The sequence below is a fragment of the Microcaecilia unicolor genome, chromosome 13, assembly GCF_901765095.1.
Source record: "Microcaecilia unicolor chromosome 13, aMicUni1.1, whole genome shotgun sequence".
NCBI classification, from domain to species: domain Eukaryota; kingdom Metazoa; phylum Chordata; class Amphibia; order Gymnophiona; family Siphonopidae; genus Microcaecilia; species Microcaecilia unicolor.
This window is the reverse complement of record NC_044043.1, coordinates 102,221,343-102,236,654: the sequence shown is the minus strand read 5'-3', so window position 1 is coordinate 102,236,654 and position 15,312 is coordinate 102,221,343. Positions and strand designations below refer to the sequence as shown.

The window sequence follows — 15,312 nt, the reverse complement described above, 5'->3', positions numbered from 1 at the left end:
TAGTCAGTGTAGGTATCATGAATGGGGAAGGTGGTTAGGCACCAAAAGCAAGGGAGAAGAGATGGGCTTTGAGTAAGGACTTGAAAATGGGCAGGGAGGGCGCATGGCGTATGGGCTCGGGAAGTCTGTTCCAGGCATAAGGTGATGCGAGGCAGAAGGGGCAGAGTCTGGAGTTAGCGGTGGTGGAGAAGGGTACAGATAGGAGTGATTTGTCCTGAGAGCGGAGGTTACGGGTGGGAACATACGGGGAGAGGAGGGTAGAGAGGTAATGGGGGGCTGCAGATTGAGTGCACTTGAAGGTCAATAGGAGAAGCATGAACTGTATATGGTAGCGGATCGGGAGCCAGTGAAGCGACGTGAGGAGAGGGGTGATATGAGAGTATCGGTTCACGCGGTAGATAAGACGTGCGGCGGAATTTTGGACAGATTGAAGGGGGGATAGGTGGCTAAGCGGGAGGCCAGTGAGGAGAAGGTTGCAATAGTCAAGACGAGAGGTAACGAGCGAGTGGACGAGGGTTCGGGTGGTTTGTTCAGAGAGGAATGGGCGAATTTTGCTAATATTCTGTCCTCATTGGGGTTCCAGGGTTCCGTCCTCTCCTGGTTCTCGTCGTACCTTTCCCAACACACCTTCAGAGTATCTTCTAACGGCACTTCTTCCACCCCCATCCCGCTCTCTGTTGGGGTTCCTCAAGGATCTGTCCTTGGACCACTTCTTTTCTCGATCTACACCTCTTCCCTGGGCTCGCTGATCTCATCACATGGTTTCCAGTACCACCTCTATGCTGATGACACCCAGCTTTATCTCTCTACTCCCGACATCACAGTCGAAACTCAGGCCAAAGTTTCGGCCTGCCTCTCAGACATTGCTGCCTGGATGTCCAACCGGCATCTGAAACTGAACATGGCAAAGACTGAGCTCCTTGTTTTTCCACCCAAACCCTCATCTCCTCTTCCCCCACTTTCCGTCTCTGTGGACAACGCCCTCATCCTCCCTGTCTCTTCAGCCCACAATCTCGGAGTCTTCGACTCCTCCCTTTCCTTTTCTGCCCATATCCAGCAGACAGCTAAGACCTGTCGCTTCTTCCTCTATAATATTAGCAAAATCCGCCCTTTCCTCTCTGAACAGACCACCCGAACCCTCGTCCACTCGCTCGTTACCTCTCGCCTTGACTACTGCAACCTTCTTCTCGCTGGCCTCCCGCTCAGCCATCTATCCCCCCTTCAATCTGTCCAAAATTCCGCCGCACGTCTTATCTACCGCGTGAACCGATACTCTCACATCACCCCTCTCCTCAAGTCGCTTCACTGGCTCCCAATCCGCTACCGTATACAGTTCAAGCTTCTCCTATTGACCTTCAAGTGCACTCAATCTGCAGCCTCCCACTACCTCTCTGCCCTCCTCTCCCCGTATGTTCCCACTCGTAACCTCCGCTCTCAGGACAAATCACTCCTATCTGTACCCTTCTCTACCACCGCTAACTCCAGACTCCGCCCCTTCTGCCTCGCATCACCTTATGCCTGGAACAGACTTCCCGAGCCCATACGACATGCGCCCTCCCTGCCCATCTTCAAGTCCTTACTCGAAGCCCATCTCTTCTCCCTTGCCTTTGGCGCCTAACCACCTTCCCCATTCATGTTACCTATACTGACTACATAGTTTGTAACCTCTAGATTGTAAGCTATTTAGTTATAACCTTTAGATTGTAAGCTACCTACACTGACTACATAGTTTGTAACCTTTAGATTGTAAGCTCTCCTGAGAAGGGACTGTCCTTCCCCATGTGAAACTTGTACAGCGCTGCGTAACCCTGGCAGCACTATAGAAATGCTAAATAGTAGTAGTTGTAGTAGTAGTAATATTATAGAGGAAGAAGCAACAGGTCTTAGCTGTCTGCTGGATATGGGCAGAGAAGGAGAGGGAGGAGTTGAAAATGACTCCGAGATTGCGGGCTGAAGAGACGGGGAGGATGAGGGCGTTGTCAACAGAGACGGAAAGTGGGGGAAGAGGGTTTGGGTGGAAAGACAAGGAGCTCATTGGGCCTTTCTGTCCCTCTCTTGCTATGTGTACTTCCTTCTGAAGACTCTAGAACATTCTTTCTCATTGATATTCACACATTCTGTGGGGGTGCCAACAGCAACCAGAGTGATCGATAGATTATAAATGATTTGGCGTAGCAATGGCAGTTTGAGGATAGTGCTTGGAAGACTCCTTTTTGAAGTCCCCTCAATAACCTAACTGTGGGGTCAGCATTAAAGGTCCCGCAACTGCTTAAGTCCTGCCTAATACATATTGGACTACAGATTGATACTTGAAGGCATCAATTTCAGCAACCCTCGGTTACCTACTCCATCCTTGCTCCAACGGGCTTCTGTAGTCAGAATTGTATTAGCTTGAGATAGCTGTTAGCAGGGATCCAGCACATTGATGTAGAGAAGTGAAGGTGTCAGAAGCAGGGAGATTTCACATGTGCTGCCTGGGATGCTCATTAGAGGATGTCTTGGTTTTAATGTGAATGGCCTCATTTGCAGAACAGCAAACACAATAAGTAACATCTGGTTAAAGTCCCTGCCAGCTGTCTCTTGACAACATGCACACCTAGATTGCTGTTGACTAATGCATATTTCCTTTTGATTTTTCCTCTTGTACATCGCCTTGCGTAAAAGAAGCAGAGCTGGCTCGGAGAGAGAAACATCTGCTTGGTTGGAAGAGAAACAGAGCACAAAAAGGGCAGTCGGGCCACTTCTCTCACCTAGTTTGGCAGAATCTGGGTAAAAATGATCTTTTGCTGTCAGGAACTGTTGCCACAAATCCTTTTGTGAGCCATAAGGGGAAACTATGGGCCATGATTCTGTAGCAATCGTCATGTGCAACCTCTTCAAATCAACCTTTCACCTTCCTGTCAAAATGTTCCCAATGCAATGATTCATCCCAACCAGCCCACTAATTACCAGCACAGTCTCTGCTTTTATCAGGAAAAAAAAAATCTAACTGTCCACGCTCGAGGTAACTGGTTGTTGTAATAAGTAATTAGGTTGGTTTTGTGTTATTGTTCGGATGAGGAGACAGAACAAATGGACCTTATTACACTAGGACTCAGGAATGTGTAGAGTTATTCATTCTGCAGGTTTCTGGCAGTGTGTTCTGCTGGGCTGACCAAGGTGAAAATTGTGCTATGGAATGCTTTACATACCTGAATGTGACTCACTTTGAACTATAATGAAATGAATGAGCTAAATCAGAATCCAAATAAGAAAGAGAAAGGAAGAGAAGCTACAACAGAGCATAAAAAGTATTCTGAAGCACTTACAGATATTCAAGAAAGCATGGGAGAGATTCCGTGGTCCTCTCCCATGCTTTCTTGAATTCCAACACAGTCCTCATCTCCACCACCTTCACCGGGAGGCGATTCCACGCGTCCACCACCCTTTCTATGAAAAAGTATTTCCAGTGCGTATTTCCTAGTAAAAAAAGGTGCCGGTACTCAAATGCTAGGCCACTCTTCAGGGGTGGGGTACTCACTGAGGGACCCATCCCACAATAGCCAAGCCCCCTGCAACCGGTCACAGAATGTATGACAAGGCAGAATTGGTGTGTAGAGCCTCAGCTCTTTCATTAAAACTTGGGGTCCATGGGTCAATTTTAGCAGACAACGTAAAAGGTGCCGGTACTCAGTACCCCCAAGTACCCCCTCAGAAAAAGCCCTGAGTATTTCCTTAGATTACTCCTGAGCCTATAACATCTTAACTTCATTCTACACCCTCTCATTCCAGAGTTTTTCTTCATTTTAAATTATTATTACTAATTATTACTTGACTTGGTTATTACTCTATTTACCATTAACCTTCTCTTTGCTTCATGTACAATTTCTCATTCATAATAGATTTTCCAAATGTTAAACATCTATAGCTATCCCAGTACATTTATGATACTGTATTGTAAAATTGGATTCTTACAACAAATTACTTTCTTATGCATTCTTCTTTTATTATGTATCCTACATTTTTAATTATTATTATTTTGTTATTTTTATTATTTTATATTATTTATTATTTTATTATTTTTATTTGTATTTTTTTTATTTTATTGTTATTATTTTTACTTCTTATATTATTATTATTATTATTATTATTATTATTTTATTCTTTGTTTATTGTAAGCCACATAGAACTCAAGCTTGTTTGGGATAATGTGGGATATAAATGTCACAAATAAATAAATTAGTTTGAGAGAGGCTCACCTCCTGTACATTAATATCACAGAGGTATTTAAACGTCTCTATCATATCCCCTCTCTCCCGCCTTTCTGCCAAAGTCTACATATTATTATTATTATTATATATGTACCCCGCACTTTCCCACACATGGCAGGCTCAATGCGGCTTACATAGAGGGGCATAATCGAACGAAAACGTCTATCTCCATGGGTGTTTATCTCCGAGAACGGGTCCGTGAAGGGGCGGACTGAACCGTATTTTTGCAAAAAATAGACGTCCATGTTTTATTCGACAATTTGTGAGCTGGGCGTTTTTGTTTTTCAGCGATAATGGAAAATGAAAGCGCCCAGCTCAAAAACAAATAAATCCAAGGCATTTGTTTGTGGGAGGGGCCAGGTTTCGTAGTGCACTGGTCCCCCTCACATGCCAGGACACCAACCGGGCACCCTAGGGGGCACTTTTACAAAAACAAACAAAAAAGGTAAAAGAGCTCCCAGGTGCATAGCACCCTTCCCTTGTGTGTTGAGCCCCCCAAATCCCCCTCAAAACCACTGCCCACAAGTCTACACCATTACTATAGCCCTAAGGGGTGAAGGGGGGCACCTACATGTGGGTACAGTGGGTTTGGGGGGGTTGGACGACTAATAAGCATTAAGCAGCACAATTGTAACAGGTGGGGGGGGGATGGGCCTGGGTCCACCTGCCTGAAGTCCACTGCACCCCCTAACAACTGCTCCAGGGACCTGCATACTGCTGCCAGGGAGGTGGGTATGACATTTGAGGGTGAAAATAAAAAGTTGTGAAACATCATTTTTTTGTGGTGAGAGGGGGTTAGTGACCACTGGGGGAGTCAGGGGAGGTCATCCCCGATTCCCTCTGGGGGTAATCTGGTCATTTAGAGCACTTTTTGGGGCCATATTCGTGAAAAAACAGGGTCCAGGAAAAGTGCCCTAAATTCTAGCTCCAAACGCATACTTTTTTTCCATTATGGTGAAAGGCGCCCATCTCTGTTCGGGTGATAACCATGCCCCAGTCCCGCCTTCACCACGCCTCCGACACGCCCCCGTCAACTTTGTACGCTTCCGCGGTGGAGTGCAGTTGAAAACGTCCAAGTTCGGCTTTTGATTATACCGCGTTATTCGTTTTTGTGAGATAAACGTCCATCTCCCGATTTAGGTCGGAACTTGGGCATTTTTCTCGTTCGATTATAAGCAGGATAGTAACAATATAAAGAATTACAAATTTGTAAGAAGAATATACAGTTTGTAATGAACACAAAATTAATAGGGTTAATGGATAAAAAAATTAAACATGAGGGATTGGGTGCAGAAGGAATTGAGTGTATAGGAGGTAGATGTAGGAAGATAAAAAGGAATGGATATGGGGTAGCAAAAAGGATAATGGGAAGCATGGTCCATGTAAAAACAAATGTCAATAAGAATCATGTGGGCAAGCTATGGTTAGGTTGAATTGTTGGGGTAGGCTATCTTGAAGAGATGGGTCTTCAGTGCTTTCCTGAAGGGCAAAAGGCCGTTAATAGTATGGATAAGTCTTGGTAAAGCATTCCAAAGCTGGCTACCTGAAAAGGAAAAATTGGATGCATTGAGGGCTCATTTTACTAAGCGGTGATAAGCCCAATGCGGGCTTACTGCTCACTATACAGGAAGTACTGCCGGGCTACAGCAGCAGCCTGGTGGTACTTCCCACCCCTAGTGTGCCGTCATTTCCGGTGCTACAAAAATGTATTTATTTTTGTAGCACCAGAGTGTACCCGGGTTACCGCCGAGTTAACACAGGAGCCCTTACCACCACCTCAAAGGATGGTGGTAAGGGCTCCACCCTGAAATGGCTGCGTGGCAAGAGCTTGACCTGCCGCATAGCCATTTCCTGCAGGAAGGCGAGACTTCCCTTTTACCAGCTGCGATAAAAGGGGGCCTTGGCGTGCGTGTAAAACACGCAGCGATGCCATTACTGGCCCCCTTTTGCCACAGCTTGGTGAAAGGGGCCCTGACATTCTTAAGTCTGGCCCCATATGCTTTATGACAGAGACCACTGAGCAATTTTGTAGCTGCCCTCAGGACCGACTCCATCCTGTTTATTTATTTATTATTATTTTTATTATTTATTAGGATTTATTGACCGCCTTTTTGAAGAAATGCAATCAAGGCAGTGTACAGTAAGAATAGATCAAACATGAACAATAGGCAATGACAGCAGTAAAAATATCCAAATAAAAATACAAAGTATGGCATAGTTTACTACTTACAATGTCAACGCAATATGTAGTAGAACATTTTAATTGATAGTGAAGGGTATAAGCAAAGATGGAACATATAGATAGGTAAGAGAGTAAGAAGAGTTCGAAAGTAAGGCGACTAATGTGAAGAAAGTTTATATCTTTTCGTAGGTGTGGTCTCCAGAATTGCACACAGTATTCTAAATGGGGCCTCACCAGAGACTTATACAAGGGCACTATCGCTTCTTTTTTCCTGCTGGCCATTCCTCTCCCTATACTCCCAAGCATCGTGCTCGCTTTGACCCATCACCTTTTCTTACCTGGTTGGCACCTTGAGATCATCAGTCACAATCACCCTAAGTCTTGCTCTTCTTTCGTACAGAGAAGTACTTCACCCCCTAAACTATACCTTTCCCCTGGATTTTTGCAACCTAACCTTGGATTTTTTAGCATTAAATCTGAGTTGTCAATTGCTGGACCATCTTTAAGCTTCGCCAGATCCCTCCATATGCTATCCATGTCCTCCAGGGTATCTACCCTATTAAAAAGTTTGGTATCATCCGCAAAGAGACAAACTTTACCAGAAAGTCTTTCCACAATATCACTCACAAAGATGTTAAAAAGAGTCAGCCCAAGGACCGATCCCTGTGGTGCACCACTGATAACATCTTTTCCTCAGAGCAAACTCCATTCACCACTACCCCAGTTTTTAACCCAGTCAGTCACTTTAGCGCCCACACCAAGGACACTCAGTTTATTTATCAGTTGCCTGGGTGGAACTGTGTCAAAGGCTTTGCTAAAATCCAAGTACACCACATCTAGCACCCCTCCCATATCCAACTGTTTGGTCACCCAGTCAAAGAAATCAATCAGATTTGTCTAACATGACCTGCCTCTAGTGAAACCACGCTGTCTCGGGCCCTGCAGTCCATTTGATTCTAGAAACCTCACAATCCTCCTCTTTAGAAACATTTCCATTAGTTTACTCACCACCACCGAGGTCAGACTAACAGGTCTGTAATTCCCGGCCCCACTCCCACCCTTACTACCACTCTTGAGCAGAGGGATCACATCCACCCTTCTTCAGTCCTCCAGGATCACTCCATACTCTAAGGAAGCATTGAAGAGGTCAGTTATTGATGGGTGTTTGGTAATGATTGCATCTTGGTTGCAGAGAAATAAATTTGTGCTCAGTGTGGAAAAGACGAGATTGTACTGTCTGTCTGGTCATCTTCCTTGTCTGTCTATAGTTCCTTAGTTTCTGTAAGGGAAGGTAGGATTGAGTGATTCCTACCCATACTTGGGGGTAATTATTGACAGTGAGTAGCGTTGTAAGTATCATATATCGAGAGTGATACGGGGGGGGGGGTTGCTGTTTGCATATGTTGAGGGCAGCAAGATCTTATTTTGACACTGCCACTTTACATATGCTGGTGCATTCATTTCTAATTGCCCGCTTGGATTATGGTAATGTAGTATATTTTGGATTGCCTGGGTATTTGTTGCATCATCTGAGATCGCTGCAGAATTCTGCTATTCAACTGTTGGGAGGGGCTGGAGCCAGAGAGTGGGTGACTCCCTTATACTTGCAATTCCATTGACTTCCAGTGGAATTTAGGTCTTTGTACAACATTTTCATCCTTGTGCATAACGTTTTGTATGAAGAGGTTCCTGGCTTTCTGGTTCCATTGGTAAGGTCATATGTACCAGGGAAGGCCTTGAGGTCAGGGGGCTACTAATTTATTAGTGGTCCCGGGGAATGCCCAAGCTAGGTTGACAGCTACTAGGAAAAGTGCTTTTTATTGGAAAGCACCTGTATTGTGGAATCAACTCCCCCTGGAGTTAAGGCAGGAAAAATCCTTTACACTATTTAAGGGGAGATTGAAGACATTTCTTTCAAAAGACTTTTGCATTAGAATTGTAATATTCTGTTCTTAACTCTTTCTGTACAGGCTGGTTTTGTGTGGAGAGTTTGGCCTTTTCTATTGGGTTCTTATTTTAATTGGCATTTTTTTCCCATTGTTATTGTAAACCACTTAGATAATTGTCAAAAGGTGGTATATCAAGTCTATTAAACTATTACTAATTTGAACATGTACAAGGGCCACACTTTGTCCTTATAAGTGTCGTCCTTGACCAGACCTTTGCTCCTCAGGCTCATGCTCCTGCTTATGTTGAGAATAGAGAGGTGCATGGGAATGGGGATCCCCTCCAGGTCCACGGGACTCCCATGGGTATCCCATCCAGGTCCGTGGGGATGGATGCAGGTCCTGTGGGGTTCCTGCAGAAGTGAAGTACCAGCCCAGCAATTATAATAGCACTAAAAAAATGAATGGATATGGTTAATAGCACTGAAATCCCCATTTATCAATATGGACTACTGTTAAGTTGGGTTATTTTACCACAAGTCATGTTATTTTAATACAGGCGACGGGCAGGGATAGAGGAGATTACTGGTGGGAACGGATCAGTAGGGATGGGTTAGATTCCAACGAGGATGGGCGGGAATGGGTGAAAATGTTGTCCCCATGCAATCGCTAGTTGAGAAGGACTGACTGGTTTAGGCTTTTAGTCTTCATGCATGCAGAGACCAAGTCATTTTTCTCCAATACCGTGTGCCTGCTGCTTCTCAGATAGATGGAATATGGAAAGATTTACAACCTTGACCCTCACTTTTTTTTTTTAATCTGTAGCTTCTCCAAAGGGCCCTAAAATCTTGACGACACCAACCAGAGTTCGTGTTGGGGACACCGTTCGGATTGCTGTCCATGGGTTTCAGGTAATCCACATTCATGACAAGGACTGACATATTCATGAGGTCAATATTCAGTTGTGAGAATTGCCTAAAGGGGGGAGTATTGTGAAATAGAGAATTTGCCAGGGCAATAAAACATTCTGACAGGATTTCTTTTACAATCCACAACCTCACTTTATTAATTCTTTATTAATACTTCAGAATTTAAGTACATCATCAAAATTAATATCTTAGCTATATGGCAAAATCTATAGCAGGACATTCTGTACCTCCAAGAATTCTCCCATTCTAATGTCATCATTCAATCTGCCTAGCGAAAATGGTGGGCACTAAGATGAATCAGGACAAAGGGTGAAAATCAGAGTAAACCATGTAGCTCTGCTTATAAAAACTGTGTATGATTTCCAACTGAAAATTTACACATGGAGAAAGCCGGTGAGTTTTCCACTGCTATCATAACTGTGACCAACCCATTGACCTGAAATTACCCACAGGGATTGTTTACCTTATAATGAGTCGGTTTCAGATGGGTCCATAGATACTTTATAAACAGAGAAAATGGTGGCAGATAAAGACCCAACTTTGGGTGACCTATATAGAATCCGAGAACAAATGTTTATCTCTACATTCCCTTTTTCTCCCTTAGAGATCCTCTGTACTTGACCCATGCATTCATGAATTCTGATACCATCTTTTCCTCCACCACATCTACTGGGAAGCTGTTCCACGCATCCACCACCCTTTCTGAGAAGAAATATTTCCTGAAATTAGTCCCAAATCTGTCCCCTTTCACCTTCATCCTATGATCCTATTACCTACAAATGTTTCCACCGAGTCTCAAAGGGGCCCTTTCATGAAAGTGTGTTAAGCAGTTAACACACATGTTAACATACGATGCACTAGCGCAGTATCTTCTATTATGCTGTCATGTCAGTCAACTGTAATTTGCATGTCGTGTTAGGAGGCAGGAATTGGACAGAATATGTGTGGAGAACGGGCCAAACTGCACACTGTAGTTTACACAGGCTGCAGCATATATTAAGTACCATGAGCTGTTTCCACAAGAGGAGAAATTAATAAGGTATTTCTTATTATCCATGCCAGACCAGTTCAGATAAGTGGGTTATGTCCCATCTGCCAGCAGATGGAGCCAGAGAAGAACAACTAAGAGCAGACTAACTTATTTATTTATTCATTCATTACCAGATACTGCATATACTGCTAATTATACTAGAGTACTGCAGGGTGCTTTACAATTAAAACTTAACAATTTTGGTAAAAGTAAAGAAGGGAAAGATAATGGGGAAAGCAAAAGGTACAAGTAGAAAACAAAGGGAGAAGTGAGGGAGAGGAATGAATATGGGAGTGACAGAGAAGGCACAGCAAGAAGAGGGGAGCACTACAAACAAATGAAAATCATGAGGTAGGAAATCATCCAAATGTGGGTGAAACAGCCAGGACTTTACCAGTTTTAACATTTGAGGAAGGAGGGCTCAAGATGAATATCCAAGGGAGGGGAGTTCCAGAGACATGGGCAGAAGTTAACAGAAAGCAGTGTCTCTAAAGACATTGTCAGAGATGGGGTGGCAGGGGAAGAGCAAGGAGTGCCACCTGGGAAGAACGAAAAGCCTGAGATAGGATTTAAGGGGTAAGAAGATCAGCTAAATAGCTGTGGGACTGCAATGTAAGATTCTTCAACACAAGGGCACATTTAAGAACCAGTAAAGGGGTTGCATGATCTGTGCAACGGACATTGTGTAGTAGTTTAACAGCCATAGATCGCACCAGTTAGAGGCATTTGAGGGGATACAAAGAGTAGAGGCCGACCAAATTTGGGGTTCAGTTTTGGCTTCAGTGCCAAAACCAGCCTGAAATTCAATTCAGGTTTTGGCTGAAACTGAAACTATTACGCTATACCCCCAAACTAAAAGAGCTCTCACTTCCTCCCTCCCTCCCCTTTAACAGAAGCCTCCCCTCCCAGACCCACCTGTAGGGCTCTACCATACCCTGGTGGTCTAATGGCTAGTTGGGCAGTCTCTGCAGTCAAACTGGCTGCCAAGACCTCAAATGACAATCTTGCAACACTGCTGGAAGTCGCAGCAGGAATTTTGACTGTGGAGATGGCATAGGAGGGAGCAGTTGGGGATTGCTCATGCCCTTACTCACCAATCGATCACCAGGGTGGTAAGATAGACCCAGGAGGGACCTATGAGGAGGGAGCCCCTTCTGTTTGGGGTGTATAACTGTGGGAGTGGGGGCTATTCCTATTCAGGGCCAGTTTTAGTTTCAGCTTCAGTTTCGACCAACATCAAGCAATCAGTTTGTGCTTTAAAGGTAAGTTTAGATTGAAAAATGACTCTTAAGTATGCAAACTTTCCTGATTGGTAAAAGGGCAGCTCTGTATAACGGAGGGACAGATGGTGTGAGGATTCAGAAAGTAGATGGATTGTGCATTTGGAGGAATTTAGAAATAACCAGTTATCACTAAACCTAGAGGGGACCTGGTTGCAGACAGGTGTTAAGGGGGAAAATGTCTGATGAGGAGCCGACGATCTGGACATCATGAGCATGACAATGTGCTGTAGCCCACGGATTGAATTATGAGTGGGAGTGAAAGAATTAAGTTTCATTAGATAAAAACTTCAATATTTTGTAATGCAGTTAGAACTGATGGCTGCTTTTGATTTAGTCAACTATGACATATAAATGACCTAACTGACTTGTCTAATAAGATGTTACAGTGGTTTGAGGGATTTTTAAAGAAATGTACAATGAGAGTAAATTGGAAAGGAGAGGGATCAAGGGAATGGAGATGGTTCTGCAGGATTCTGCAACGATCCCCACTCTCACCTATTTTGTTATGTTATCAAGTTCTTATAACTTGCCAATTCTCCCAAAAGGAATTCAAGGCTCGGTAACAATAAATAAACCACTGAGCATATATCAGGATGTTACAAAAGGAAGACATATAAGCAATAAAAAACATTAACCAGAATACATGAATTAAAACATAATCAAGAAAATACAAGATGCAGAGATGACACATGTAAAATATCAAACATTTTGCATTTGGAATTCTCTATATTTGATGTGAAAAGTATAATGTCTGCACAGGGAACCATGCTTGTGCCATAGGTGCTTTGCATAATGAACCTGCTTTTTAAGTAAATAGAAGCCTGGATAGAATCAAAGAGAATATTTTCAAACTCCTCCAGAGATATACTTAGGAGAAGTAACTGAGGAAAGAGAGGCATGGGGGGGGGGGGGGGGGGGGGGGAGGACACCTGATGTCTAGTGGAGGATCAGGCTGAGGGGCTGGGATTGAAAGAAGCTGCTGGCCTATCTTCTCAGAGTCAATATGAGTCCTTGTTCTCCTGGGGAGAAGATATGGGAGCAGGGCAAGAAAGATCATAAGGTAATGGTCAGAGTAAGGGAGAGTGGGGCAGAAAGAGATGAGGAGGATAGAGAAAAAACCAGATTGAAGGTATGACCCTGGCTGTGGGTTGGCAAGGTAATATGTTGCAGGTAACCAAAATTACCAAGGAGGCAAAGGAAATTCCAGCTTCATTAGAAAGAGGGAGATTAAGGTCCCTGAGACAATAAGAGGGAAAGATGTAACGCATAACGCTGCCAACAGAATGGAGAGCTTGTCAAGAGAGGGAGGAGAGGAAGATAAACGTGGACCTCAAAAAGTAAGCAGAGAGATGATGAAAATCATGTTAAGCAGCTGTTTTAAACCACCCTGGCTGTTTTAATGCGTGTTAGATGTTAGCACAGGTTCACGATAACATTTAACGCACAGTAAATCCCATGCTAGCTGCTTAACACAGCCTAATGAATGAGCCCCTGTGAGTTCATACCTTGGGACCTGGGCTGGCTGGACCTCAGGCTGACTTGGCACGGCTTTTCTTTTCTTCTATTCTGAGGGATACCTTTATACCCCAGGTACTGCAGTTGGCAAGTCCTCAGGAAGTTGATATAGCCAAACAAGTGATTTACAGATAAGAGGAACCGAAAAAAACATAAACCAAAACCCAAAACATAATCCTGTCGATATTCGGCCAGCGGTGGACAGCACTTCATTAAACTCTTACCATCGCCAGCTAAATTAGCTCCAATATTCAGTCCCGGGCCATGTGTCAGACACCAGCACTGAATATTGGGGGCTAAGTTTGGTGGGATGGCCGCCGGAGCCTATGCGGGTCCCAGCCAACATTCAACTGGGGCCCACATAAGACATTAATGCGAGCCCGGGATCCGCATAACTATATTGTAAATTTAAAGAAGCCCCGATCCCCCTCCTTCCTACTCCCAGCCCGCAAGAATCAAAGCCCTTCCCCCCCCCCACCCCTGCCTAAGGTCAAGGTAGGCCCCTTGGGCCTACTTGTATCACTGGTGGCCCTAGTGGGGGCACTGGAGACAGGAGCTGCTTCTCGCTCCTGCCCCTTGCAGCTGGGATCTGTAAATGGCTGCCACGACCTCTCGCAGCAGCTCGTGGTATTTGGGTAGTGCCACTGAATACTGGGGGGGTAGACAGCCACGGGCAATTTAAGCAGGCAGAATCGGTCTGAGTATCATCTGGAATACTTTTTATTCGAGAAACTGCTGAAATTCGAGAGAGAACTTTAGGAGCCTCCAAATTCTCATTTATAGAAGTTAAAACAGACAACTGGTCAAAATTCCAGAATTTTTAAAAATATGTTCTTCAGTTAGATTTTACACGATACGGCAACAAACGCATGTGAACAATTCACAGAAAATTAAATGGAAAGATGTCACCTAATTCTCCCTTGGAAGTTGTACATTAGAATGATGAGGAATTGAATAAAGATCTGCTCAGGGCCCTACCTAATTCGTATAATCACAGATTCTGTCGTTTCTGGTCTCTAGCACAGAGCAGCTGTTTCCTGCCAGCCCCTCTCTGGATCAAGCCTTGACTGGTAGGCAGTATGCCAGCCCCTCTCCTCAATGAGCTGTTTCTGTGCAGGCTCCTCCACCCACTGTCCTCCCCCTCCATGACCCTGTCAGTCCCATCTGGTGACCAGCCTTAGCATTGTGCACCTCCTCTCACATCCTAAGATCATTTAGCTTCATTAGCATAGATTTAAATGTGCTGTGTGCTGGTGTTGGAAGAGTGGCCAAATGGTTAGTGCAGTGGGCTTGGATCCTGGCATCCTGGGTTCAATTCCCACTGCAGCTCCTTGTGACCTTGAGCAAGTCACTTAACCCTCCATTGCCCCAGGTACAAAAACTTAGACTGTGAGCCCTCTAGGGACAGAGAAAGTACCTGCATATAATGTGGACAGTGCTGCCCTCTAGGGACAGAGAAAGTACCTGCATATAATGTGGACAGTGCTGCCCTCTAGGGACAGAAAAAGTACCTGCATATAATGTGGACAGTGCTGCGTATGTCTAGTAGTGCTATAGAAATGATTATTATTAGTAGTAGTAGTAATAGTGGTGTTGAAGCAGGGCTTTGCCTGTGGTTACCTCACACACACAACTGTGCAAAAGCCAAGCTAACCAGTGCACAAAGTCGTCCACCCTTTCATCAGCCCCTCAGTGTTTCATGTTGGGGGATGGTTGAATGTCCTGTCACCGAACCCCATTCAGAATGGAGGAGTAGCCTAATGGTTAGTGTAGCAGGTTGTGGACCGGGGAACCGGCTTCAATTCCCACTGCTGCCTGATGGTCGACAGTGGGTTGAGATCCTGGGGAGCCAGGTTCAATTCCCTCTGCAGCTCTTTGTGACCCTGAGCAGGTCACTTAACCCTGTTGCCCCAGGTACAACAGTAGTACAATGTGCTACCTAGACCAGCCATTGCCAACCCATTCCTCGGGTTTTCAGGATATCCACAGTGAATATGCATGAGATAGATTTGCATGCAATTGAGGCAGTGCATCTATCTCATGCATATTCATTGTGGATATCCTGAAAAGCCGATGGGACTAAGCGTAGTGAGGAATGGGTTGGGAATGGCTGACCTAGACTTTGAGCCCAATAGGGACAGACCCAGTACCTTTAAAGTGAAGCTGTAAACCGCTTAGGTCTATGTAAATACTCAAATGAATGAATGAATGTGTTACAGATAGGACTAAGTCTCCTA

At 44.5% G+C, this 15,312-nt stretch overlaps 1 protein-coding gene across 4 annotated transcripts in view; it reads left to right on the top strand.

Moving 5' to 3' along the window:
• Positions 1–15,312, top strand: part of IGSF21 (immunoglobin superfamily member 21) — a 448,408-nt gene that overhangs the window by 424,973 nt on the left and 8,123 nt on the right. For all 4 annotated transcript variants that reach the window (XM_030222239.1, XM_030222236.1, XM_030222238.1 and 1 more), the window contains exon 7: positions 9,144–9,229. In XM_030222239.1, coding sequence (XP_030078099.1) covers positions 9,144–9,229 — 86 coding nt within the window. The remainder of the gene's footprint in view (positions 1–9,143; positions 9,230–15,312) is intronic.